This window comes from Apus apus, chromosome 13 (assembly GCF_020740795.1).
Source record: "Apus apus isolate bApuApu2 chromosome 13, bApuApu2.pri.cur, whole genome shotgun sequence".
NCBI lineage: Eukaryota > Metazoa > Chordata > Aves > Apodiformes > Apodidae > Apus > Apus apus.
This window is the reverse complement of record NC_067294.1, coordinates 11,034,197-11,060,945: the sequence shown is the minus strand read 5'-3', so window position 1 is coordinate 11,060,945 and position 26,749 is coordinate 11,034,197. Positions and strand designations below refer to the sequence as shown.

Below are 26,749 nucleotides of genomic sequence, written 5' to 3'. Positions count from 1 at the left end.
AAGTTTACCAACTAATTATTTATTAATTTCCTCTTGACACTGCAATTTCCAGCAGGGAGGGAGCCCCCAAGTCCCTGTCATGGTGAAGAGAATGGAGAGCTCTGCTGGAGGGGCCTTCTTGCCCTGTTCAAGGGGCTCTGTGTGAGCTGATGCATCACTTCCTCCTCCTACGGCTGCTTTTGTTACGGTTGTACTGGTGACTCAGATAAGGGGGGCCCATGTCAGAAACCCTGGGTCCCCATCCTGGGAAGTGTTGAGGGCTGGTCCCTGGTGATGCCAGCTGGAGGGCTTACCAACCCCTAGGCCAGGCAATGTGTGAATGCCTGCTTGCTGCAAGCCATCCCTCTGCATACGGGAGCTCCCCGTGCAGACATGGCTAGCAACAGAAATAATGCAGCAAAATCATAGCTCACACAGCCTTCCTGGCACTTGAAAGCATCTTGAGAGCTTAAAAAGCTGCAAGATGCTCTCATTCCCATCCCTCCCCTCCTACCCTTGCCACCGACTGCCTGTGTTTCAGGCCCCATTCCGGGGAGGTGTGCAGCACTTCCCCAGCCAAAGGGTACCAAGCTGAGCGTGATGAGTCCTGCCCATGCCGAGCAGCGGGAGCAGGCAGAGCAGGGAACAGGCAGAGCAGGGAGCAGGCAGAGCAGCGGGAGCAGGCAGAGCAGGGAACAGGCAGAGCAGGGAGCAGGCAGAGCAGGGAACAGGCAGAGCAGGAAACAGGCAGAGCAGCAGGAGCAAGCAGAGCAGGGAACAGGCAGAGCAGGGAACAGGCAGAGCAGGGAACAGGCAGAGCAGCGGGAGCAGGCAGAGCAGGGAACAGGCAGAGCAGTGGGAGCAGGCAGAGCAGGGAGCAGGGAGACCATGTGCTGTGACTCATCTCCATGGAGTGTGCAATTACCGAGGCAAGTGCTGGCCCCTGCTATTTTGCACAGGTATCTGTGTCAGCCAGGGCTATTTCCAGCTCTCTCTGCACTCCCAGCTCCTTCGAGAGGTAAGGAATCCAGCCACCTAGCTACTCTGCCCACCACAGGAATGGGCATGATATTCCCATGAGCAAAGAGCCAGGAGGTTGGATGTTGCATCCTGAATTGCAAAACTGGGGGAGGAGGGAATGGTGTGCAATTGTCCACACGTTCTATGCATTTAAGGGCACATGCACCAGCCACAGGCCAAATGGAGGCACAGAGAGATGCAATGAGGCTGCACAGTGCCCGGTGCCACCGACTAAGCACCACACAAGGAGGCTTTAGAGCTGTTATTATCAGGGTTGGTATTGCTGGGAAGGAAGCGGCCGAGATAGGATGAAGCAGAGTTTGGAAAATGTTGTTGAGTTGCCATTCCTGGAGGTATTTAAAAAACGTGGTGCTTAGGGATATGGTTTAGTGGTGAACTTGGTAGTGTTTGCAGTTGGACTTGATGATCTTAAAGGTCTTTTCCAACCTAAATTATTCTATGATTCTGTGAAATGTTCTGGCCTGGAAAGGTAGGGGAGGGAATGAGGATAAAAGCAGCAAAGCAATGTGAGGCAGCACCTTCTCCCCTCCCTGCCAGAGCAGATAACTGCAAGCTCCATGGGACAGCCTCTCTGTCTCCTGAACTGTACACGGAGTGTGTGCCATCCCCCATTAAGCTGTTAAGCCAAACCGCGCTCAGAGAGTGAAATTTTTTGATTCCCAAAATGTTTGCCTAAGACTTTGCTCATTACTTTTCCCTCCGGTCACTGCGAGCAGGAAGCGGGTGAAAGCTTAAGCGTTGAGCACTCCTTGGACAAGCTCCAAGCAAGGGCTACAGCCCTCCAGCTGCAAGCCTCGTTTGCTATGGGGGGTTTTGTAACTGGGGTTGTCACAACAGGGCAGCAGCTGCAGTCCTGTCCCTATGGCCATACGTGGAGGCAGCTATGTCCTTGCATCTGTGCTCTGAGCAGCAAATCGCATCTGTGCTGGGGTGGGTGGTGGTCACCCTCCTGGGAAGCCTGAGCAGGTTGAGTCTGCCTGGAGGAAATGAGCTTGTCCTTGCACAACCTTTGGGAATTTTTCTGGGGTGCTGGAGGTTTGCTCAGCTTCACCTGGAGGCTGCAACGTGGCAATGCAGATGTGCCTGGCGTGGGCCACTCTGTGTCTACACAGCATGGTGAAGCAATGGATGCAGGAATTTAGCGAAGTGCAGAGGACCCTGTGCACCACTTGTCACTGCATGTTGTGTGTCCCAACTGGGCTTGGGAATGGAGGTCTGCTGGAGGCAGGCATGGGGGTAACAGTGGAAGGAGGGATGGATACAGAGCTGGGACCTGTGAAGAGGCTGGGAAAGCTCCAGGCCACAACCTCCCACCTTTGCCTGACACATGCCCACCAAATCCTGGCCTTGGAGGGCGTGAGGCCACAGTCAGATCTTGCATGAGTGTGGGCTGTGCCCGCTGTGGACAAGTCACTGCTCTGCAAGCACCAGGCATCAAACACCTTCATCCTTCCCACACCCCCCAGCAGAGCCCTTGAGATGGGAGAACTACAGTGTTTTGCTGGAAAAATCACAGTCATCATCCTCAGCACCGCCTCCCTGGCCTTTGTCACAGTTTGGTGCCCCAGTGCCAGCTTCGTTTTAAAAACATTCTTTATTTTTAATAAAAACTGTTCTAAACGGCAACATTGTCAGGATGATAAAAATAAAATGTTGTCACAACTGTCAGCATCCTCGGGAACCAGGGTCTGGCAGCGCTTGGCTGAGCTCCCTGTGCAGTCTGAGCTGCCACATGGCCAGAGGAGGAAACGTCCAGCAGCACGTGCCTGCAGGCAGCCCCTGCCAGAAAATGCAGGGCCTGTTTTTTTTTAATATACAGGTGCACGTCTTACATACACTTGTTATTTTCTAAAAATCGTTCAGAATCTTTCATTTATTGCATGAATAAATGAGCAAATATGACATATACAAACGTTGGAAAGTAAATTAGTTTATTAAGCCCCTTCACTAAAAGGATGTATTATTGAAGTATCTCTGTTGCAATGAGCTGGTATCACACTAGCAAGAGTAAGAAATAATAAGAAATTGTCTTTATCCATATGAAACTAGATTTTCAGGGCACAAATCTGGCAGCGTGGCATGATTGTTGCATGGCTGAGACCATAAGCCACGCAGGCCACCAGCATCTCCATTTGCCCAGAGAGCAGAGGTGGGTCACAGGGAAGTGTTTCATGTCCTGGGCTGATGGCCTAACCAAGAGCTGCACCCCAAGGTTGTCCCAGGAAAAGTCTGCTTCTGTTCCCCAGCCCCACGGTGGTGTCACATCAGGTGGGGTGAATAGGAGGGGAGCAGGAAGCATGCCTTGCTCACTCCATGAGCACCTCTGCTCCTTCCATCGCTCTTCCTTCAGGTAGATGGGAATAAAGCTTCACCAGAGGCTCCTGCACCAGAGCCACTGTGACTTTGCTGGCTCTGCTGGTTTCTCCCACAGGGCCATGGCTTTGGCAGGGCCAGACAGGGGCAGGGTGTGCTTCAGGGCTCCTCTCAAGCTCAGTTTCTCCCCGTGTTTTCCAGCCTGGCTGTATTTTCAGGCCCAAGCCCCGTGAGTGGCTGTATTTGAATACTGCCCGGCCGGAGCAGAGCACAGCCATGTCTGGGACAAAACAAAACCAGCATTCAAGGGCAGTCATTTAAATTCCCAGCAGCTGTTCCCTCCCAGCACACTCACACCCACCCTCCTTTGCTGCCCACAGGCACTTTGGGGGCTTTTTCCCCGTGACCCTGAGCAGGAGCTGAGCTGGGCCTTTTGCCCCCAGCTCACTCACATGAGAAAGAAATTGCTCTTTTGTGGTTTGGTCTAGTTGGGTTTAACCCCAGCTCTGCTTTCTCGTGTGGGCTGCCAGCACAAGGGCCTGGCAGCCAGCAGGCAGTGGCACGCCAGGCACCGGCAGCAGGAGCCGGCGTGCTGTGGTTTTCCAGCCAGGGAAAGGCAGCTGCTGGGAAGAGCTGGTGGGGAAACGATGCCTGCAATCCCACTACGGCTGCGAGCACGAATGAGTTTAGTGGCCTCAACTGTTTGTAGATGGTAAAAAAAATAATAAAAATAACTAGAAAGAGGAAGAAGAGTGAAATCAGGGATCAGCTGGGATGGGGAGGTGCGAGGTGCAGAGAGTGTGCCCAGAGTGTGCCCTGGGCAGAGGATGCTGTGCTGGCAGCAGGGAAGGGGCTGAAGGGGGTTGAGAGGGACATATTGGTCCCAATGTGTGTGCCCAGCACACCTCAGCCTGGGCTGGGAGAGTGACCACAGCTTTGGGTAGCTGGAGCCCATTGGCAAGGGAGCACAGTGGGCACAGGGCTCCCCATCCCAGCTGGAAAGCCACACGGATGGCACAGGCTGCTGCCAGCCAAGCAGAGCCCCACAGGGCAGGACCCTTGTCTCCCTCCCTTCCTCATCCTTGGAACACATGGTTGTGGGACAGTCCTGGCTGTGGGAAGGACAGAGAAGGGAAGACACTGCTTGAAGCCCCAAGGAGCAGGGGCTCCAATTTCAAAAAATAAAGTGAGGATTTTAATCTATATTTGCTTAGTGAGATAATGACTTCTGATGTGATGCTCTTGTCTCTGATGACTCAGGCACAAAAAGGGAGAGCAGATAAGAGCGAAGAGGCCCAGCTGGAGGGATGCTGGTGGCTGCTCAGTGCCCAATGTCCCTCAGTCTGGATCCCTTCCAAAGGATTCCAGAAATGGCACTGGCACCAGGAGCAGGCCCATGGGCACCGAGGCAGGCAGCAGCTCGGGGAGGTGAAAGCAGAAGCAGCCATCCCTGATAAGGGATGGTCTCTGCCCCATTATGGCTATAGCAACCACACGAACAAGAGCACAAGGTATTTTATACTTGGCATGACCTGCCCGAATCACACTGTACCACCAGCCCTCTGACCTTGTCCTCTTCTGGGAGGAATAAACCTCTTGAACAGGGAGCAGAGGAACACATCTTCTCTCCCTGACACCACCAGCTGGAACAGAGAGCTCCTCTCCCCCATTTCTTGTTTCCAAGTTCCACAAGCCCCACAGAGACGTGAGCAGAGCTATTTGCAGCTGGAGGGCTAACATCTCAGCTCTTCCAAATATATGGAAAATTACCCAGTTTATTTATTTACCTCTTTTCCCAAAGTCCAAGAACCCAAAAAATGACACAGCAAGTGGAAGCCACAAATAGACTTCATGTGTCCTGACAAATCTGGGAGATGAAAGCAAGGGAAATGGCTCCTGCCTTCCCTGATCCAACCCAGGTATGATGGCAGCATATCCTACCTGAGTTATCTTTCCCAGGAGAGGCTTTGGGGCTGACCCCAGCTTGAGATTCACACTGCCTATGAACTGCTTAGGAAAGCCTTCCACCCCAAGGGCTCTGGTGCTCTTTGCCCCTAGGCCCAGGGGGCTTTTGACCACACCAGGTCCCAGGCTGGAATGCTGGGTTGCTGGCCTGGTGCTCCAAGGAATATCTCACTGCTGTGGTTCAGTTTCACAGCCCCAGGCTCTGCCAGCAGTGCAGCTGGATGTGCCTCCACATCCACCTGGGAATGGCTCAGGATACAGGAACCCCTCTTTCCTTAGGTTTTTTGCCTCTGTCCTTTTTTTTGAGTGATGCCAATGGGGCTACAGCCCTCAGGGACCAGGTTCTTCCAAGGCAGGATGGGAACCTCCCCGGAACTGCTCCCATCAGCCATGTTCCAACTATTAAGGTAAGTGGCAGAACGTGCCCAGCCTTCAATTATTCCTATCACGTCCCATCTGGAGACAGAAATCTGCCTGCTGGCTTAACAATTAAAATTAAAATGATTTGATTATGGGGCTTCATTAGTAAAAACAAACACCAGGCAGCCTTCCTCCCTCTCCCTGCCTCCCACCCAGCCTTTCCTCCCTGGGTCTGCTTCAGGTAAACCCCAGCCAGGCTGTGGGCTGGGCACACAGAGGGGGTTCTTGTCAGCAGCCTGTGGCTATAGTTGGGTGCAGCCCAGAGGAGGCAAATTTTACACCCACAAATCACCTCCTTCAGATGGGGATGCAGCAGCAGCCTCGGGTTGACAGATTGTCACCCAACAGGAGCAGCGACACCCTTAACAGCAGCAGGACATTTCCCAGCTGGCAAACCTGGGGGGCTTCCAAAGCCCTCGGGGCTTCTGATTTACACTGTGACTCCATGCCCTTTGTTCTGCAATGGGGCCGTTTGCACCTTCACACCAACCTGGACTTGCCATTCCCGGGGCCGTTTTCCTTCCCGGCATCTGGCCCATCCTGGAGGGAAGGCAGGGAGCATGAGGAGGGCTGAGCCGGCGCAGCACGAGATGCCCTCGATCTCTGCAGATTTTCGAGTCCCCGAAGCTGCGACAATTCTGGGGAGAGTAATTCAGTTAACACTGGGGCGTTGGGAACAGGCTGTGCAGGCTGGGAGAGGAGGAATGCTAATGAAAGAGGGCTTGGGAATGCTGCTGGGTTAGAGTGCCCACTCACTCCCTCCCTCCCAGAGCCTGATTTTCTCTAGCAGATGGGATGGCTCCGGGCAGTGAGGTGGGAATTAGGCAACCTTTCTGCCTCTGGTGCCTGAGGAAAGGAGAGGGCTTTGAATCGGCTCTTGACACCGGATTGGTCCCTTTGAAAGGGCTTGTTGCAGAAGGAGTGTGCTAGCCCCCAGCAGCATGCTGGCTGGCACCCTGCCACAGCTCCCATGCCTGCAGAAGGCAGGATGACCCCCTTGCCCTCTCCCTGCCTGTGGACAGGATCACTTGCCTTCTATGCTCACCTGAGCTTCTCTATCCCCACCTCCCACCTGCACTGTCTGAATTTGCTCCAGCAAAAAGCTGCCTTTGGGGTCTGCACAGGCACCAGCAGGGCTGTGCCTCGGGTGAGCAGCCAGCTGAGCTGAGAGAGCAGCCAGCTCCCTCAGAGAAGAGAGAGAGCCGGGGTCCAGAGTCCCCAAGCCCAAAGTGACTCAAGGCCGGGCTGCCTTCACAGCCTGGAGGGCACCAGCACCCCAAAGACAGACCGAGGGTTTTATCTGGGATGACTCTGCAGGCATGTGTTTGGGAAGCCTATGCAGTCTCAAGTACTGCTGTGGCAACCGGGTGCAGTCATCCAGAGGATGCAGGCTCAGGGCCATGGGAGAAGAGCTGGGTCTGTCACCTTTGCCAGGCTGGGCAGTGGGAAAAGGCATCTGTCACTGGAGCCAGTGGGAAGGCAGGAGGGTGTTGTGCACCTCCTCCCTGCCACACTTGCTCCTTAGCTCCTGCAGCCTCTGGGAAGCCCAGGAATGCTTTCTGTCCAGTGGAGTGACCTTGGGGACAAGATGAGACTGCAGAGATCTGCCTTTTGCTGCAGGGTGGATGAAAGCCCTTGTGCCACGAAGCCAAGGAAGCCCCAAGGGAAAGGGTACATCCCCTGGGACTGCCAGCTTGGGGGATCCCTACCTGAGGACCCCTGGGACATGGCAGGGCAGGGACACCCAGTGCAGGGGCTGGCAGAGCTACTGGTGGTGGGTAGCACTGCCCGGCCGCTCCAGCTGACTCATGTCACGTCAGGGCCAGGATGGCATCCCAGTGGCATGAAGCCTCCCCCCAGCTGGTGGCACTGGGCCGAGCTGCAGCCAGGGCAGGTGGTGGGGGGTGTGGGTTATAGGGTTACACTGAATAAAGAGCAGCTCCCGGCGGAGGCTCCCCTCCCCTGCTGTGTGACAACTGCCTGCAGATGCTCCAGCTCCATCCCCCATGCAGGGGCCTGGATGCAGCCAGGGAAGTCGGCAGCATTAGCAGTGTTGTTGTCCTACCCAGGCTTGCTTTGTGGGTGAAATCTTTAACCAGATCAAGGGTTTAACGTTATCAGTGGCTGGAAAACTGTGGCACTGTTGCCCTGGGGCAAAGTATCTTGATTGCTGCAGAAATCCCAGATATGGCTCCTTTTCCAGGGCCCCACTGAGCAGCTCCCCAGCTCGTGTCTGGCTGTTCAGCCCAGGGACTTGTGGGACCCTCCAGGGCAGGGAGCACCCCACACCCTCTGTACAGCCTGGGGCTTCCAGCTGGTCCATCTTCCCTCCAAAATCATGGTTTGCACAGACTCAGGCAGCAAAGTGCCAGCATGGAGGAGCTGGCACTTCCCCTTGGAGGGTGTACCTGAGCACCGATCACTGGGCACGAGAGGAAAGCCACCTCTGGAGCAGAGGCTTCCGTGTCCCCTGAAAGGGAGCCCCCCTTTTAGCACCACAGTCCCCCCACCAGCTCCCCAGCCCTGGAAAGTTCTTCCACAACCCCTGTGTAAAGCAAGATCAGGGCACAGAATCACGGCCCATTAGGGGTTCGAAAGGACCTCCAAAGATCATTGAGCCCAACTCTCCTGCCAGAGCAGGACCAAAAACTAGATGATTGATTATTGTTATTAAGGCTGGAGAACAGTTTCTGTGCACATCCAGGTAGTTCAGGAGCAATTAATCACTCTCTGGAGAGGGAAGGCCTGGCTGCCCCTCTGTCCCTGCTGAGCTGGAAGCCCTCTGCCTCCCAAGCAAGGGTCCAAGGTGGCTCCTGGCACTCCTGGCACAGCCGGAGGGAGCCCTCTGGACTTTACCTGATGGGCACAGCAGGCAGTTCCTTCCTGGGAACTGGCAGAGCTTTGGCAGCAGTGCAGCCCTAAGGGTAGGGCTCAGTCCTGAGCTGACCACCGCACCTCAGGGCATCCGATGGGGGGGGAGAAACAGGGTCTGCAGCCCCCAGCCAGACCAGCCCTGCGGCAGGGATTCACCCCCCGCCAGGCTGATACACTCACAGCAGCTTGTGCTTTTACATGGGGTGGGTGTAATAGAAGGGCTGAGGAGGAGAGGAGAGGTGCTCATCCCTGGCATGGTGGGTGCCACCCAGCAGCCCCCAGCACAGCCATCCTGCAGGGCCAGGCACAGCTCCAGCCTGGGGCTCATCTGGCAGCACTGCGACAGCAGGGACATTGGCAGCAGCCAGCTGCCAGCTGGGGGGGGTATAATGATGGTCCTTCTCGGCAAAGGTAGCAGAGCATGAAAGCAATTTCACACTTTATTAGACAATTCAGGTGCTGGCTGCGCAAGCCTGGAGCGAGCACTGCTGCTCACAGCTCAGCTCCTCTCCAGCATCCCCAGAGCCATTCTCCATGGGACTCAGCCCTCCCTTGGTCACACAGCACCATGCTGATCAGGGCTGGTGGCCTCTCGAGCAGGGCCAGCACAGGCTGTTGGGGGCCAGGGTGCTAGGGTGCCAGGGCTTTGGGCTGCTTCACGTGGGCCACCCTGCTCCCGCACACGTGCAGACGTCTGGGGACAGCACAGCCACAGGCTGGCTCTGCTCAGAGCCAGCTCAGCCTGGCAGAGGTGGTGAACTTGAGCACCATGCCTGCAAATAGAGCTCCACTCGAGCTGGCTGTGCCCTTCAACTTGGAGCTGCCACTCTGCTCCTTCTGGGTCACTCTCGCTGCTCTCCTGCCCTTCCCACTGCAGCCCTGCTGCACCCCTCCTCCGTCCTGGCACCCTGCCTGAGAGGATGGGCAGGATTCAGGGCTTGGGGCTTCCCTCCTGGCTGCTTTCCTCTCACTCCTGCCTGCCTCCTGGGTGCCCCACCCAAGTCAGTGGGTACATGGACACCTGGACACGCAGCCATCCTCCCTGCAATCCAAGTTCCCCATCTGGAGATGTACCTTGCAGCTCCCCACCTTGCCCAGGGCCACAGCCACATCCCTGGGGACAGGAGTGTCATGCAAGGCAGGGGAGAGCAGAGACGGAACTGTCACTGTCCTGCTTCCCAGCATGTGCTGGGCTGGTGCCCTGCACCCCAGGGACATGGCCCTCTGCTCTCCCACCCCACGGATGGATGCTATCCAAATGCCTGCACGTCCAGGATATGAATCAGCCTGGACAGGAGTGCAGGAGCCGCTCCTGGACAAACTGAACTGCCCAGCAGGCTGTTCCGGCGGGCGGGCTGTGCCAGTGCCAAACCCCTCAGCAGGCAGGTTGCAGGCAGCAATGCCTGCTTGGCTCTGCCACCTTTCTGACCAGCCCTGGGCACGGAAAGACCCTGGCCTGTCATGCATGTCCCTCCCCCTTGCATGGCCCTGCTCCTGCGGCGCTGAGACACGGCACAGCAGCGCCAGCCAAGGACAAGCCTCACCTTGACCTGACCTCCTGGCCAGGAGCCGCCATCCCGGCTGTCCCCCCTCGCCCCCGGCCACGAACATGTTCCACCAGGCCAGCCAGAGCATTCCTCCCGGGAGAGCCTGTCCTGACCAGGCTATTTAAAGGCACACTTGTGCCCTTTATTCCCCCTTGTGTTTAGGCTGGGAGAGCCCTGTACCCTCCAGTGACTTCAAGAGGGCACTTTCAGGCTTGAGGCAGCAGTGGGTGCAACAAGTTTGGGTGAAATCATGGAAGAAGTGAGGGATATCAGTGTTCCATGTCCTCCAGCCAAGTATTACGGTATGTCCTGGGATAGACCCTGTGGGGAAGGATCCACCACCACAGTTGGTAGCAGGACTGGTGGGTATTGCAGAGCCCAGCTCACCCTGTCAGATCCAGAGACCAAAGGAATCACATGAGCTAATTCCCCTCTTCCTAGCAGGGATATCCACAGCATACTGGGGTGCTGCCACTGGGACCTCAGGGTAGGCAGGACACTGGTGCCACTGCTGCTGGGCAGGATGCTGGTACTGGCTGGCTCAGCACCATATGAAGGAGCCTCTTGGTGCCTCAACTGCAGCCAGCTTGGGGCACAACCACGTTATCTGGCAGGGCAGGCAGCCAGTGCCTGATACAAACAGCATGTCCCCAGAGTGCTGCCACCTCCTGCACTGGTGTGTGGCTCACGTAGATCTCCTGGTGGAATGTGCATGGACAGTTTCTACCTTGTCCTTCATGCCTGTCAGCCCTGGCAAGCACTGATAGATGGACAATTAATGGGTAGAAGGGGCCCAGGAAAGGCAGCAGGGGTCTAGGACACCTTGCAACAGCCTGCACCCCCTGTGTCAGCTGCAGGCAGGGCAACAAGCTCCTTCTGGCCAGCACTAACATTCAGGCAGCCACAGCAGTGGAGGGAGAGAGGGAAAGAGGAGCTGTTGTTTCAGAGCACATGAAATCCAAATTCCTGATGAGTCGGATGGAGAAAACCCAACCGGTTTTATAAGCTGCCTATTAAGACCTGCCCACCCCAGGTCTCCTTCCAGCAGGCAGATCAGGGCACAGGCAGCAACAGTTTCTCAGTGCTTCTTGTCCCACTGTCACCTTTAACCCTCCAAAGGGTCCCAGGCACCCATGGGCTGCAGAGCAGGACCTGTCCAAGCCACTGACTCCTGCCATTGCCATGCTGGTGGGGCTGATTGCATCTGCACCCTGCTGAGCTGGCAGGAAGGCAGCTTGGGAGGGAAATCCGACCTGATGTGATTTGATTAGGAACAGAAAAATCCGGAGGAGCCATCAGCAGCGAGCTGGAAGTGTTGGCCCTGCTGCTGCAGGGCCAGGGCTGGGTGGGTGAGCCTCAGAAACACAGCACTGGTGCCCCCAGCCTGCCCTCTGTCCCAGTCCCATGGAGCCCATCGGCTTCCCACAGGTGCAGCATCCTCAGGCAACATCCCCAACTTTGGCACTGCCATCCCCTCCCAGGCTTCATGTGGGTGAACATTTGGTCTGGGCTTGCAATGGCACCTGGGCAGAGGCAGCAAGCCCCAGGACCCTGAAGGTACACGGGTGAGCCCCACAGGCAGCTCTGCTCCAAACCAGGCAGCTGGACCCAAGTGTGGGGTGTAGAGCGAACACAGAGCAGTGTCTGGGGCATGTCTCTACCTGCCTGACACCCACCCCACCCCTCCCAACATGGTGCAAGCTTGGGTGAGGACATACCCCTTCTGCCCCTCTGCCCATCCCACAGCTGGGCTGCAGGGCAGCACCACAGGAACCTGCACCCAGCCACGTGTGTCCTGAGCCCGTGGGAGGCTGAGCATGCTGCCTCCCTGCCTGGCAGGGCCAGCACTCACCAGCTGGGTCATCCCACCTTTGATGTGGGAAGCAGCCGGTGCCACAGGCAGCCAGGATGACGCCAGGCTGCTGCACCACAGGTGCCTCCATGCTCCACTGCCTGCAGCAGGCAAGGGGTGGGCAGCGTGGCACTGTGGGCTGAGCTCTCCCATGGAGGGAGCACAGTGACGGAGGGTTGCAGCTGCGAGCTCCTGAACTCCCCTTTGGCACCGTGCCAGTGCTGCTGTGGGCACAACTCCCTGCTCTGAGCCCCATAACAACCACCTAGGAGCACAGCATCAGAACAAGCCATGGGGAAACTGAGGCACAGAGCTGTGACACCTCAGGCAGAGGTGGGAGGGTGTGCTGCCTCCATCCCCAGACCAAGCCATAGGTCAGGGACTGACCGACACAGGTTGGTTCTTCCAAAAAGCTCTTTCCACAGGGCCTGTGCTTCCGGAGGGCATTCATGTATCAAACCACTGCAGATCTGCATGAGTCGGCAAGGGGCACAGGTTGTTCTGAGAGCCCCAGGAGCTGTGGTCTTTTCCCCAGCCCTGAGCAGCACCAGCTGGGAGAGAAGTGGTGCCTTTAGCTGCTGCCCTGGCATAAGTGTGCTCACACTGGCTCTGCCAGCCCTGCTGCCTGGCTGTCCCCACGCTGGCCAAGGACATGCATGCTCCACTGCAGCAGTGAAACCCCCCTGCAACTGGCCCCCAAACCAGTGCTCCCAGTGCCCTGCCAAGGCATGCTGGGAGGTGCCACAGGCACTGCACAGCCCCATGGCACAGCTGGGGCAGAGAGACAGCACAATGTGTTTTAATGTCAGTGCATCAGTCACACAAAATAGCAGCAGTAGCTCACAGGGCGCCTCTCATCACCAGAGACTCTCAACGGGGTCATTAGCATCAGCCTCACTGCACAGGGGAAAACTGAGGCCAGGAGCAGTGCTTGGTGGCCAGGAGGGCTGGGAACAGCCTGGCACCCTCCCGTGGTTGATGGTGTGGCTGGGCACATGCTGGTCTTGCCATGCCCTTTAGCAGGACATGAAGGCTGTGCTGCCAAAGGGACCACAACAGCACGCTGGGGTGGGCACCCAGGCAGACATGGTGCCCAGTGAGGAGCCGTGTCTCCAGGGCTGCTCCACCTCAGTCTCTGTGCTCACACCAGCACTGCCCCAACAGCCCCTTTCCAAGAGTCCCAGATGCTCCATGCCAGGCTGAAGACCCCTTTTGCAATGCTGCACCCTTTTGCAGCTTGGTCCTGATCTCACTGGGGACAATGCTGTCTCATTGGCCCTAGGAACTGTTTTGTCACCAACATGAATATCAGCAAATCCCTGAAAAACTGCAGCCACCTGCCCTTACTCCCTCATACTGCTCTTCTTTGTGCAAACATCTACGGGACGTGACACTCTCACACCCGCCCATCGTAAAGTGCCTCCCAATCGCCATCCCTTGCACCCATGTCCCTCAGGATGTGATCTGCTTCCCACCTCCTTCCCAGCCCAAGGCCACCTTCTTCCAGCATCTCCCATCACGAGCCCTCTGGTGTCAAGCAGATGGTTCTCATCTGACGCAGCCTTTGCCCTGGGGCACGGGCTGGCCATGCTCACACAGGCAAGCTCCAGCCCAAGGGCTCCTGCACGGGGATGGTCACCAGGTAGCTGGAGGGCACGTAGCCCCTCTGGCTGTTCACCTCCACCAGGCTCCACTCCTTGCTCCCCTTCTTGTCGTGCGGCTCCAGCACCACCACGGGCTGCCCGGCCTGGAGGCTCACCTCCTGAGGACTCCTGGCTGTGAAGGAGAAGCCGGCAACCACCTGCGAAAGGCAGGGGAAGGAGGGAGGAAGCCCTTGCTGGACATGAGAGTCAAAGAGGGAAAGGACATACATGGCAGGGCAGGAGGCCATGTCTGAAAGGGCAATGCAGCAGGGCCATCAATGGAGGGACACTGGGAACCCCACCAACCACAGGTCTCTTGCTCCATCTACCCCAGGTCCCAGCAAGGCAGACATCAGCTTTGTGGGGGCACTTGGCCAGGGGGTGTGACAGTCCCCTGCTAGGCACATGGCTGCAGATGTATGACCATGTGTGTGCTGGAAAAGCAGGTCCACCTTCCCACCCACACGTTGCACACACAAGGACCATGGTGGGGTTGGCCTGGAATGGCCCTGGGGGGTGTCCCCCACTCTCACCTGGAAAGCTGGGGTGAAGGTGGCCACCTGGGGCCTGGGAGCTTCAGGAAATGCGTATGAATGTCGCCTTCTCTCTGTGCTGGTCTCCAGGGCTGGCATCTGCATCCCGGGCTGCTGGCTTTGTACCGGGCAATAGGGCTGGAGTTTTCCAGCAGGCACAAACCCTCGGGGACCTGGAGGACATGCACACACAGAGGTCATGGGGCCCCACTGCCTGCCACATGTTGGAGGAGAGAGGAGTGACAACTTGGCTGTTGCCTGGCATGGCACAGCAGCCCTCTTCAAACTGGTCCATTGCTAGGGGACATCCAGCAGCAAAACCCCCCAAAAAGCGGTTTTGAGACATTTCTGTGTGGACTGGGATCTCCTTTCCTAGCCATGACAATTCACAAGTGCTCCCTTGGGGAATGAACAGGGAAACCTGAACTTCACAGCTAGTGGCAAAGCAGAGGTGGGTTTGCACTGAGCAAACCCTGGAGGGGAAGACCCAGGAGAAAATCCAAGATGAGGAAGTTGTTCGAGTTTGGTTTCTGACCCTGGTGCTGAGGCAGGAAGAGGCTCCCCATAGTGCTCACAGTACCTCCAGCATCCACCAGCCATCTGTTTGTGTTGCCCTTTGTGTCCACACTTTGCAGCAGAGCTACAATTTGTCCCCTTTGCAAGGTCAGGTCCAAGTCTTTGCTGCCACTGATGTTGCTTGTCACTTGATAAAGCTTGTCTGGGCCATGCTTGCTCACAAGGGAAAGGACCTTTCGCTCCTCAGCAGGGTTCAGAGGCTGGTGGGGAACAAGAGACACAGGAGGACTTGATGAGACACACAGGAGATTGAGGCCTTCCATGTACATGTGCTCTCCTTTCTGAAGGATCACACCCCAGGGAGAGGTTAGAAAAACTCCTTCAGACTAATTATCTTCTCTATCTCATGGTTTGGAGAGGAGTGTCCAGAACCAGAAGAACTGAGACTGTTTCAGACAGAGTTGTTTTTCCCAGACTGCTGCTGTCAGGTCTTGGGGAAAATACTGTGGCAATCCCCCATGCCTCTTTCGAAGCCAGTCTCCCCCCCAAGGAGATATTCTGCACCAGGAAGCCACAGTCCTGCCTCTTAATCTAGCTGTCCTGAGACAACCCCTTCCCAGCTCCTACCTGTGTTGCAGGGCTTGGCATGACTGTCTCAAATGTCTGGCAGAAGGCATGGAGCTGAGTGCCAGACTGCTGCAAGGTGTCTTCCACCATCTTCCAGAAACTGGGCAGAGGCATGTGGCCATGGGGCATCTGTGAAGATGGATCCCAAGATCAGAGAAGGCTTTAAGGAGGGGAAAAGCTGTGGGTAGGGCCAAAAGGGGAGGAGCAGGAAGACTAGGCCTGCCAAAGCAAGAAAACAGATGTTGCCACTGAAGATACACCTTGTGTCTAGGATCAAAGCTGCTGCTCTCTGGTTTTGAGCCATCTTCCCTGACAGGGCCATCACACATGAGGCTCTTGGGCTGCAGCCAGCCCACTGCAACAGTCTTTGGGTCCTGCTATCCTGACCCAAGCAGAGAGCCTGTCCCACCTCACTATAAAAGGAGACGGGTGGATATAGCTCTGGGGTAGGTATCTGCAGCATAAATATCCCAGACTGAGCAGGAGGAATCCACCCTCATGGCTAGGTACATATGAGCAGTGCCTGAGAGGAACCTCCCCATGGCTGCATCTTGTTCTCATCTTGGCCATGGGTCAGGCCAGGGCCATGCTCTACCCCAGGGCTGTGGACTGGCCTGACCTACCATGTCTGCAAACGTCAGGCTCAGAAAATGCCTGTGCAGTGAGGAGTTCTGGGATATATCTCCCAGGGGACAGGGATTCAAGGGATGCTTGTTCCTCAGGCCAGGAACTGTCTTCTTCCTCCTTGCCTTCCTGGCACAGAGCTCTCAGGAGCTTGGAGTTAACATTGAGCTCTCAGGCACTACATCAATAAATTAACAGCGATGCCCTCAAAGAGAGGGCAGGACAGTTCCTGGCAGTGAAGAAGACAAAATGTGGCTTTCCCCAGCCAAAGGGGAGGAGAGATCACTTACAAATGCTAGACAGGGAGCTGTGTGTCTGCAAGGGCAGGTTTGGCTACAGCAAACTTTCAGTGCCCAGATGTCTGAGTGATGTCCCAAGCCTGAGGAAGGCAGGTCTGGCCCAGCACACGAACCAGTTTGGGCACACACACCAAGGGGTCCCTCTCACCTGTTCTAGCTCCTTTTCTGCCTGCTGCAAGACCTGGGCAGCCAAGTCCCGTTGCAGGGCACTGAGGGAGCACAGGATCTGCCCCAGGAGCTGCAGAGCCACCTGATTGAACCGCGGTAGCTCGGCCACAAGCAAGGCATTGATGGCAAGGTAGGTGTTCATGGCTGCCTCCTCATCGTATGTCACGCTGCCCATCTCACTCTTACGGTCCTGGATCTCCTCATAGTCCAGCAGCTTGTCCAGGCGCTTCTTGACCAGCTGCTGTGGACCCACCAGCATGTCTGAGAGGCTGCAGAGGGGTTGGCAGACCAGCCTGTCCAGCCGTTTCTTCTGCAGGGTGAGAGAACACAAACCTCCATGTGAGCCCCCCAGACAGGCCCAGATGTCTGCATGGGGCACTGTCTTACACAGGAGAAAATGCTCATGGACCTGCTGAAGGGCTTGTGTGGAGTGAGGAGCATCTGAGGCATCTTCTTCCCTGAAGGCACAGAGGATGCCAGCCAAAGCAAAGCCCTGGTAGAGGGCAGTCATGTGTGCCACGAATCAAAACTCATGCTCCATGCAGATGATCAGATAGGACCCTCACACACAAGGTCCCATGGGCTGAGGGGAGTGCTGCAGTGACTGTCTCAGGCAGGTCATAGTGTCCTGGTTTAATTGAGACCCTCAGCCCAGAGTCCGTATAGTTATCCCACATATCTACCCTCCCTCCCCATGCTGCCATTCCCAGGTGTGGGGTTTGGGCTTCCTGCCACGCTTCCTGCCACACTTCACTGCTCAGAAAACCTCCCTGACTGCCTTCAGGGTGGCAGCCAGCACCCAAGAGGGAGTCCTGGAGTACCAAGCAGGGGTGGTGGAAGGACTCAGATGGGAGACTCTTGGGCTCCCAAAGGTGAGAACCAATGCCCACAGGGTGTGGGCAGGTTGGACTGAGGTTTGGTGAGTCAAATAAACAGTACTCCTGGTTTCCCACCACCCTGTGCTCCACTGCAGCTCTGCCTGCACAGCTGGCCATTAACATGTCACAGCCCTGAAGGCACAAATAGACTTTAATGGCCCAGACCAGTCTCACCTGGGGCCTCCAACCACACCCCTACCCACAGCCCACTTAAGGGCCTTCAGCTGCTACTTACATGCTGCTGTAAGCTGGTTTCTGCTTCCTGGTTAGAACCTTGAAGCTCTGCTTTGGGTGGTTCAGCTTCTGCTTAGACCCACTCAGATAGACACTGCAGCTTATCTCCAGTCCTGAATGGACCTTAGAGCTGTGTTGCTGGCCACGTCTCCTCTTTTCTTGGATGGACCCTGGAGCTTTATGAGTCTGGGATGGCTGATGGACCTGCTAACTCCTTCAAGTTCAAGTCCCAGGGGACTGTGCATGCCGGTAAGGAACCTTCCTCCTCTGGGGTCACCCTCAGCTCTTGTCTACCCTGCCCTGGGGAAGCAGCCTGCTGTGCCCTGGCATAAGGTGTGAGAGCCATGCTTAGCTGTGACCCTGGAGGAGATGTACAGGGAAGGAACACTCACAAACTCTGGGAAAACAGCGCAGTGGAGGCGCTCGGCGAAGCAGCGGTACTGCCGGGCAGGTCCCTCGTCGATCTGCAGCTCACACTTGTGTGGGGTGGGAAGCAGGAATGCCTGAAAGGGAGAAAGCCATCAGACCTGACCTGCAGAAGCTGCACAACAACAGCTAACCCATCTGTAACCTAGCCTTGTGTTCCCAAAGATGTGCCCATGTCCCAGCCTGGGTGCTCTGTGCTAGCAGCCCGGCGGGACTGATGCTATGGGCATCTCTTGTCTGCTAAGCCAGGGAGCTCACTTAGGTGTCAACAAATCTGTCTCCTTGAGCCAGGGTCATGCTTGCAAAAGCACACTGACCCAGCAGAGTGGTCAAGGCTGCCCTGTGGCCCCAGGAGTTCTGCCACAGCTTGACATTGCCTGGTGATTTGATGTTTGGGTTTGGTGCTCTGCAATCTCCTGTATTTCTGTACAAAACCCTCTCCCTGCCTCTGCATGGAGAGTGAGACTGGGGGAAAGCAAAGTGATTAGGGAAGAGGGGAGACCTTCCTCTTCTGCTTTGAGAGGCTTTGCTCGAATATTAGTCATGTGGGCAGCAGCCTCTTTCCTTCCTGGAGGCAGATTTTGACCCACAACATCCAGACCCAGAGAAGGGGGCACTGAGCTCCCAGACCCCAGCCTGCTGCCAATGCCAAGGGGAACCTTGGCCTTCCCACTCCTTAGGGCACTTCTCTTCCAGTTGGTCCTGGAGCAGCAGGAGCCATTTCTGTTTGATTCCCATCAGCCACAACTGCCATGTGCCTCTTTCAAAGAGTATGCTGATCTTTGTCCTAAATTCTGTATTCTTTCTGCCTGAGAGAAATGGGGCATGCATGCAGCCCCACCTTCCCCCACAAGCAGCTCCTCTGAAGCTGAATCCAAGCCCCAGCATGACTTCTAACCACAGCTTATTATCTAGGCTGCCCAGCCTATTTGCAGACACTAGATGTCCTAGCCGAAGCCAAGGAGCCAGCTTAGAGATGGACCTCACTGAGGGGCAGTGTCAGGCAGGTCCCCAGGATAACCTGATGTCCCAGATCTCACTGGCATACAGATTGCCATCCTCATGTTTTCAATGGTAATCCCATTTTACCTAGCCTTTGGGCTACAGCGAGTCTTTCAATCCCCATTTTCTCCTCCCCAATCCTACATGGGGAGTCCTTGTGAATATTTTCCTTACAAGGCCTTTCCAGCCCCTGCACTGCTGCCTTCTGAACCTTCTGCCATTTCCCAAGGCTTCCCTGGTAATAGGTTTGGGGGATTTCAAGTTTTGTCATCATTCATACTTTTATTTCCTTCAGATGCCCCAGGAGATTTCCATGAAAAAATCATAACAGCTACTGACCTAGTTGACCTCATAAGGGATGTTTGTCAGGGCTGATCCAGGGACACATCTGCCTTATACCTGTTATTAGCATAACATTCCCAGACTAAATAATGTGTATCCTTTTCAGCTATTTAATGCCTTCAAATAATCACTAGTTTAAGGACTGATTAGTCTCAAATGACACCCAGCTCAGACTGTGTCAGCAAAGCCTCAACTTTGCTTTAAGCTCCCCTGAACCTCAGATGTTGTGCAAGCCCCATAAACAATAGTATACTTTAGCTGAGAGATTCATATCCCTGAACATCCCCAACTGCTGTTCATTTCCACAGAGCTCAAAAGTGCTCTGCAACCCCAAGAAACAGGTCCTGAGGCCTGGATGGGGCCAACCCCCTGCAGGGGGTTTACCTCTAAATGGCCCAGGTAGGATGCCACATTCTCCTTCAGCATGGCCACGCTGGACACCAAACACTGGAACTTCTCCTCCAGATCATTGTACTCCTTGTCCTCTGTCTGCAAGAGAAGGGGCAGGTTGTCCCAGGGTGGGCAGGCAGGGCAATGCCTCAAGTAGTGCTGATGCCTTGCTGGCTGCTAACACAGAAAGCAGCCAGGCAGCTGTCTGCAGCTCACAGTGCTGGGCACAGGCAGGGGAGTCCCTGAGAAGGTCCAGGAATCTGCAAAGAGCCAAGATCTAGGGTGTTTGGGAAGCAGGTTGAAACAGGGCTTTTGGTGTGGTTGCCATGCTGGGGACCACTGGGGTGCCCGAGGCTCCTGTAAGTCTTTTGGGGGCCAAAGAGCTCCCCTGCAATGCCCCGAGGCAGGCGGCCAGGTGTGTACCTGCATCCCTCCTACCCTGCTGATCCCTGGGGTGAAGGGACCAGGAGCCAGCCTTCGGCTGCTTGAAAACGGGACTGCGGCTCCTAGGACAGCGTGGGCCACTGGGTGTCAGCATCGGCCAAGCCAGCTCGGCTCTGCTGCCCTGCTGGAGGCACCGCGGGAGCGACCCGAGGAGGGGCGGTGGGGTGCGGGCTGCCCACCTTGGCCACGATGCCAGCCTCGTGCATGAGGAGCCGGCTGAGCCGCGTGGTCTTCTTGGCGATGGAGTGCGCGGTGAGGCGCGCCAGGCGCTCCCGCAGCGTCAGGTGCTCGGCCTTGGTGTATCTGGTTGCTGCCTCCGGGGGGGGGCACACGAGGTGGGAGGAGAAAAACGTCAGAAGAGGGAACTTCAGGGCAGCATCCTCAGCAGCCCGAGTGGGCAATGAGCAGCACCGAGGCTGACGTGTCCGTGATCAACGGGAGAAGTAAACATAACCCACATCACAGAAGGGCAGCCCCGAGGAAAGGGCTATGAAAACCCAAGAGAAGAGCTTCTGTTTGTGGGGAGCCTGATTTCTCCTATCCCAAGGGCAAGACTGTTCCTCCCCAGCCCTGGGAATGCAGACAGACTGGTTTTGTGCTCAGCCCCCCCCATGCCACCCTGCTCCTGCAACCTTCAGGTCTTGCCTGGAGAGGCATCAGCAGGAGCTGGGCAGGGCTGCAAGCTGCCCGCACGAGTCTGCGGCTCCACGGAGGGCAGGAGGGCTTTGAACTGATTCAAGTAGGAACCAGTGCAACACCAAGAGGAGACACATGACTGGAGCTGGGCTGGGGGGTCCCAGATGCTGTGCCCCCTGCCCCCTCACCTACTTCTCTGCGACGTTTGTACTCGTTGATGTTGGTGTTGACCTGGGCCATGGCGTGGACAGCCGCCTGCAGGGCCGAGTAGGCGCTGGAGCTGGTGGGAGTGTTCTCCAGGATTTTCCCCAGCAGCAGTGGGTATTTGGTGACCCTCTGCACCGGCATCACCAGGAAGAAGCTGAGGTCTGATGCACCTGTGTGAGGCCTGATAGAAAGCAGAATGGCTGGGGGTTGGTGTTGGGGGCTGCCCTCCTGCCCTGCTGCTCCCTTCAGCTTCTCTGCCAGAATTCTGGGGGAGAAAGCAGCCCCTCTCCAGCTGTAGGGATGCTTTGCTGCCTTGGACCCACAGGCAAGCTGTGCCCAGCAGCAGTGGGGAGGTTTCTGGCTGTGAAACCCTGCTCCCTGCCAGCTGTGGGACCATTCCCCTGGGACTGCAGGGGGATGCCATCCCTGCCAGCCCCGCAGGCCGTGCCAGCCCCAGCTGAGCGCCCGGCCTCCCTGAACAGTGCTGTGCTTGTCTAGCTAGGAGGCACGGGATCAGCTCCCCTTCCACCCACACGCACTTGTTAGGGAGTTTAGTGCCCAGAAATATGGAGAAGAAAATCCCAGCAGCTCCTCTCCTGCTTCTTTTGGCTCTGATAATGTTTGTGACCCTCCTGATAGTGCCAGCCTGTCCCCCTGGGCCAGCTTGTCTCTCTGCTCAAGCTATGGAACATGTGCCTTCTTTGGACACAGCTTCTTTGGCTTGTGAGGATGTGGAGTGGGCAGGACCTGTAGATTCCACTCCATCTCCATCCCACTCCACAAAAAACACCAACCTGTATCACCCCTTTGGCAGGTGACCCTAGGGATGCAGGGAAAGCTGTCAGGGACTATATCAGGCAATGCCTCAAAGGTGATGGCCATAATATTACACTCTGCCTGGTGGCACATGCCTGTGCAGGCAGCTTGGCCTGAGAAAAGGGCAAGGCCCGTAGGTAAAACATGGAGAGGGAGATGGTGGCCTGAGCCACAGGTACCTACACTGTTGCATTCAGGGTCTCCAAGATCTCCTCCTGCAGCTTGGGGTCCTTGTGGTAGCTCTCCACCAGCAGGAGGGCTTGCTCATAGCTGGCACAGTAGATCTTGTAGACAGTCTCCATCTCCTCCTTGAACTCCTGGAACAGGGTACCTGGGGAAGGAGGGCAAGGCTGGGAAAAATGGTCCTTTCCTATGGCCTCAGAGAAAGGTGGAGTTTTCTCCCCAGCCTGCTGGAAGGATGAAGCTGGCAGAGCAGTGCCAGCCCAATGTGTTAGGGCAGTGCTCTGCATCCCCAAGCACCTCTGCTATGCCAGGCCTGTTGCTGCCCCCACCTCTCCTGCTGCTGGCTGGGCAGGTCTGCCTTGCCCCTGTGGGGTGAGCATGGGTGCCTACCCTCAGAGGGTGGTGTGCAGGCAGCAGCACTTCCTGAAGCCCAGGGAGGTGCAGGAGGCACTGGAACAGGTGGGCTGGGGGCTGCAGCCAGACACCTGCACTGCCAGCATCAGCACACGTGTGGGTGGGCGTGAGTCTCCTCTCCGTGCTGCACCACTTACTGATGCAGAGCAGCTGCTCATGTTTCTGGGTGGCTGTGGCCTCAAGAGCCTTCAGGAATCGTCTGGAGACATGGAGGATGTCATCAGTGTTAGAGAAGAGTCCTTCCAGGTCAAGATCAGGCAGCTGAAGGGAACAAAAGGTGAGCCAAATACATCAGACAGAGATGGATTGTGTTCTGGAGACACTCTCTCCTGAGCACTCATGTCTTTCCAGTGGCCCCATGTGACACCCAAGGAGTTGAAGCAATGCTCTGTTTCAGGAGGCATTTGGGATGCTGAGACATGACTGGGGTCTAAAGCAGGGTAATGAGGCTTTTTCTTGTTACGGATGCAGGGTTAAAGCCATCAGACACCTGTACTGTGTCAGACCCAATGTCCACCTGACCCGCAACCTCAGCTGATATGGGGGAGCCCAGGAAAGTGGGACGTGAGCATGAGGTGACCTCCCTACAGTGACTTGGGTGTCTTGCAGCTCTCAACATGTTTACCTTACAGTCCCCAGCCTCTGGGCAGGGGAGCGTACCCCCTCTCACCTGCTTCTTCTGGAGGTGTGCCCGGATGTCCAACACACAGAGCTGGAGGTTGTGGACATAGCTGGCCTCAGTGGTGATAAGCTCCTCCACAGCCAGCTGCTGGCTCAGCTCCATCTTCTCGCAGGTCACCACCTCGTCATAGACGGACTCTTCAGGCTCATCTGTGTCCTCAGCATCAGGTGCTGCCCCACGGGCACTCGCCATCTCAGCAGGAAACCCTGCAGGAGGTAGCAGGGGATCAGGGGCAGGCTGTGGCAAGGGCAGCCCTGGGACCAGTGCTCTGGTGCCAACAGTGCATCCCTGGGGACACTCAATCCATCTGTATTTACAAGCAAGGCACAAATGATACTCCAAAACCATTACACCATAAAGCACTGCATGCCAGGAGTGGGCTGCTGCAGAGGGCAGAGAACCACATGTGGCAGGCAGGGACTTGCCACACACACATGCTCAAACTGACCAGGGGCATGGTCTGGGTGCAGGCAGGGGAGCCCCAGCTGCAGGCAAGGGGCCTCGCTCAGCACTGCATCTGTGCAAGGGGTGATTTCCCAAAAGCAGAGTGGGGTTTGCATGCCAAGGCTAGCTGTTCTCTCCCTGCCTTGGCTGCTGGCACCTGGCACTTTGCCGTGCCTTCAAGAGTCCTATTCAAAGTACAAAGAGTGTTTTTGCAGTGCTTGAACAAGAGGCATTTCTGTGGCAGGGAGAGTGACGAGGATGGGGGAGGAAGTGGGCAAAGTTGTGGGTGTCTCTGCCAGAGACACTGGTAGCAGCCCCTGGTGTGCAACACTGGTACCCTGCCCAGCACAGCCTGCTCCCCTCTCTGCCTGTGGAAGGTGTGAAAAATCAGAGCCGATTCATGCCGTTTCTTTCTCAGGGAACATCCTCTGCTCTAACTGATGCCAAAAAGGATGGAGCAGATCCTAAAGCATCACAGATAGTGCTTGGTCCCAGGCAGGAGGCCTTGAGAGAGAGACACGGCACAGCCCACGCCAGCCCAGTGCACAGCTCAGCAGGATTCAGACCCCAGCTGGGGGGAGGGATGCTGCCAGGCAGGCTGCCTGCGGAGGAGGTGAAGAGTGAAGGCAGGGCGGAGGTGGCTTGGCAGGATAAAAGCAAGACAGCACAAGCTGCAGCACAGGGAGGGCAGCTCTGCATCTGCCCGCCCCCACCTGCCCAGCAAGTGCCATCCTCCGTGCCTGACTGTCACCCAGACTGCGTCAGGCCAGGCACCTGCTTTGGACAATGCAGCACCAGGCACTGCAAGTGGGAGCAGGGAGAAGGGCTGGCAGGACAGCTGAGCTTCTGCTGGGGGAGGGTCCAGCCAAGAAGTGGGTGATGCAGTTGCGAGCACCAGGCAGGGTGAATGTCCCCTCCTGGTACGTGCCCACAGCTGTGATGGAGGAGAGCTGGGCTTGGCACAGCAAGCGAAGGCCAGTGAGAAGGTATGGGACCTCTGCCTGCCCTACAGGGGCACATTACTCTGCCAGCTGTCATCCCTGCTCTCTGTTGACTTGGCTGTCACCCCTGTCTGTGACATGGCATTGGCTGCTACAGGACATGGGGAGTGGGAAACACTTCACTGAGCCACTTGGGGTGGTTTCCAGGTGCCCAGACAGGATGCCCATCAAGGGCTGTTGGACAAGCCCAGTGTCCTCTGCCTGGGGGTGACAGCAAAATCCTTGTTCAGAGGACGGGCTGCAGTGAAGGCAGGTGGAAAGCCGTGATCTGAAACACGTCCTAAGCCCTGGAGACATGCCCTGCAGCTCATGGACATGCAGGTGCTGGGGTGTCACTAACCCCTGCACCAGCATCTCCTAGAGCACGCAGCTGTTTTGAGGGGTTGTCCCCAAATCGAGGAAAATTCTTTGCCTCCCCTCACTTTGGCTGAAGCATCAGAGGAAAAGGGAATTTTGCAATCCTGAAATGAAGCATTTCTGAGCAGCGCTGGACCAGGCAGAAAGCGCAGGAGCAGGTTCCATTCCCGTGCCCTCCTCCCAGGCAGCCGCCTGCCTGCGACATTCCTCTGCCGCCTCGGGGGCTCCGAGCATCCCTGCCCGTAACGCGGGGACCAGGCAGGATCCCCAGCCAGCACCTCCAGACCCACAGGCAAGGGATTCCACGGGCCGGCAGCTCCCACCCTGCACCCCCAGCGACGGACTCCGTGTGCCCCCCGGCCCCACTCTCCCCCACCTCCTGCCCCCCACACAGCCCCCCGAAACCCGCGGGCCCGGCTTTTACCTGCGGCGGAGGCCGGGGCTGGCGCCGGGGAGCTGTGCGGGGCTGCGGCCGCTCTCCTGCTGCCTGCGGGAGGTTAATGATAAACCCGCAGCGCCGCAGCCGCCGTAGGCAGGAGGGGCGAGACCGCGGCGAGGGGCGGTGGCACCGGAGACCGGGCCCCGCCGGCTTCCCGCCCGGCTGCCGCCGCTGCTCCCGGTCTGCGGCAGCCGGGCCCGGTGCTGGGGCGCAGACCGGCCCCGGTGTTGGGGCGCAGGCCGGGCCCGGGGAGCAGCGCGGCGGTCCCTGCGCACGGCCGGTGGCAGCGGGGCAGCCGGTGTTCGCCGCCCCCGCCGGCAGCCAAACCCGGCAGGGAGAAGGGCTGGGGAGAGCGACCGGGGAAGGGCAGGGGACACACCGGCTCCCTCGGGCCGTAAACAAAGACGGACAGATCCTGGATGTCTTTTTATGGCTGTGCCTGCAGTGTGTTGCGGGCTGGGCGCTGGCTGGGGGACCTGGGTTGGTGGCCCCGGTGCTTCCGCAGCTCTTCCATGAAGACGGGGGCTCCCCAGCTGCTCGGCGACGGAAAACGGTTCAAGGCAAACAGAAAGGAGAATAGATAGCTGAGGAAGTGGTTGGACAGAGTGGACCATTAGGAGCAAGCAGCTATTTGGCATGAAATTGTTTTTTCACTCGTGAAGTGTTTGCGTCCTTATGAACAAGCTATTGAGAAGGGAGAGGCTGACCTGCAGCCAGCTCCTGCGGCTGGCAGTGTGTCCCCAGCCCGGCCGCGGGGAGGGGACAGCAGCACCTGTGTTTTTCTGGGCTGACCCACAGTTTCCAAAGAGTGTCACAGTAAACAAGACTGACTCCTTCAGTGACTCACGCAGGTCACAGGTAGAAATTATGTCTGGAGTCAAACCTCCTCATGGGCCAGGATAAGCCCTATAATGCAGTCCTTCCCTCTGGCTCTGTTTCTGGGGGTGCAAGCCAGCCCCTCTCCCTGCTCCACCCGGCTAAGGAACAGGAACTGATGTGGGCTGGGCAGAGCCTGCACACAGCTGGCCATCGAGCTGCCACCTGGGAGGACCAGCCTGCCCAAAGACATGCTCTGCTGCCTTCCCTGCCTGCATCCCATCCTGCTCATGGAGGGGCTCAGTGCATCTGGTGGGGGCCAAGAGTATAAAACTGCCCCCCTGGTCTCTGTGGCAGAGGGATGCTGCAGCACGCAGGAGCGGTTGTGGAGGGCTGAGCAGGGCAGAGGAGCAGAGGAGCCTTCTTTTAGGGGTGTGAAAAAATGTATGCACAGTCATGTCCCCTGGCTGGGCAGGTGACTGAGGTAAAGCTACCATGTGAGAATGGTTCCCATGCTGGCCCACGCTGTATGGGCTTTGGGAGAGACGTGTCCAGCGAGGACTTTACCCTGCCTTTGGCTCTGGGACACAGATGTTGTCCTTCCTCACTTGCAGATGGCTGCAGGGATTCATTCTTC

At 57.0% G+C, this 26,749-nt stretch overlaps 1 protein-coding gene across 4 annotated transcripts; it reads right to left on the bottom strand.

Annotated features, from left to right (window-relative positions):
- Nucleotides 1-6,052: 6,052 nt before the first annotated feature.
- Nucleotides 6,053-25,675, bottom strand: ARHGEF37 (Rho guanine nucleotide exchange factor 37). Of its 4 annotated transcripts, XR_007890809.1 has the most exons (14): nt 25,282-25,675; nt 23,044-23,261; nt 22,511-22,634; nt 21,960-22,107; nt 20,942-21,141; nt 20,297-20,427; nt 19,668-19,772; nt 17,906-18,016; nt 16,382-16,711; nt 15,311-15,439; nt 14,748-14,943; nt 14,168-14,340; nt 10,137-13,792; nt 6,053-6,356 (listed from the first exon to the last, which is right to left on the bottom strand). XR_007890809.1 is itself a non-coding variant. In XM_051631324.1 (13 exons), the coding sequence occupies exons 2-13, from the start codon at nt 23,245-23,247 to the stop codon at nt 13,583-13,585; spliced, it is 2,061 nt and encodes a 686-aa protein (XP_051487284.1). In that variant the 5' UTR covers nt 23,248-23,261; nt 25,282-25,675; the 3' UTR covers nt 9,037-13,582. The 4 variants fall into 4 exon arrangements, 3 of the variants coding, with proteins under 3 accessions (XP_051487284.1, XP_051487285.1, XP_051487287.1); XM_051631324.1 differs by lacking the exon at nt 6,053-6,356 and having other exon boundaries at nt 9,037-13,792; XM_051631325.1 differs by lacking the exon at nt 6,053-6,356 and having other exon boundaries at nt 9,037-13,792; nt 20,297-20,431; nt 20,946-21,141.
- Between the last annotated feature and the right edge of the window lie 1,074 nt (nt 25,676-26,749).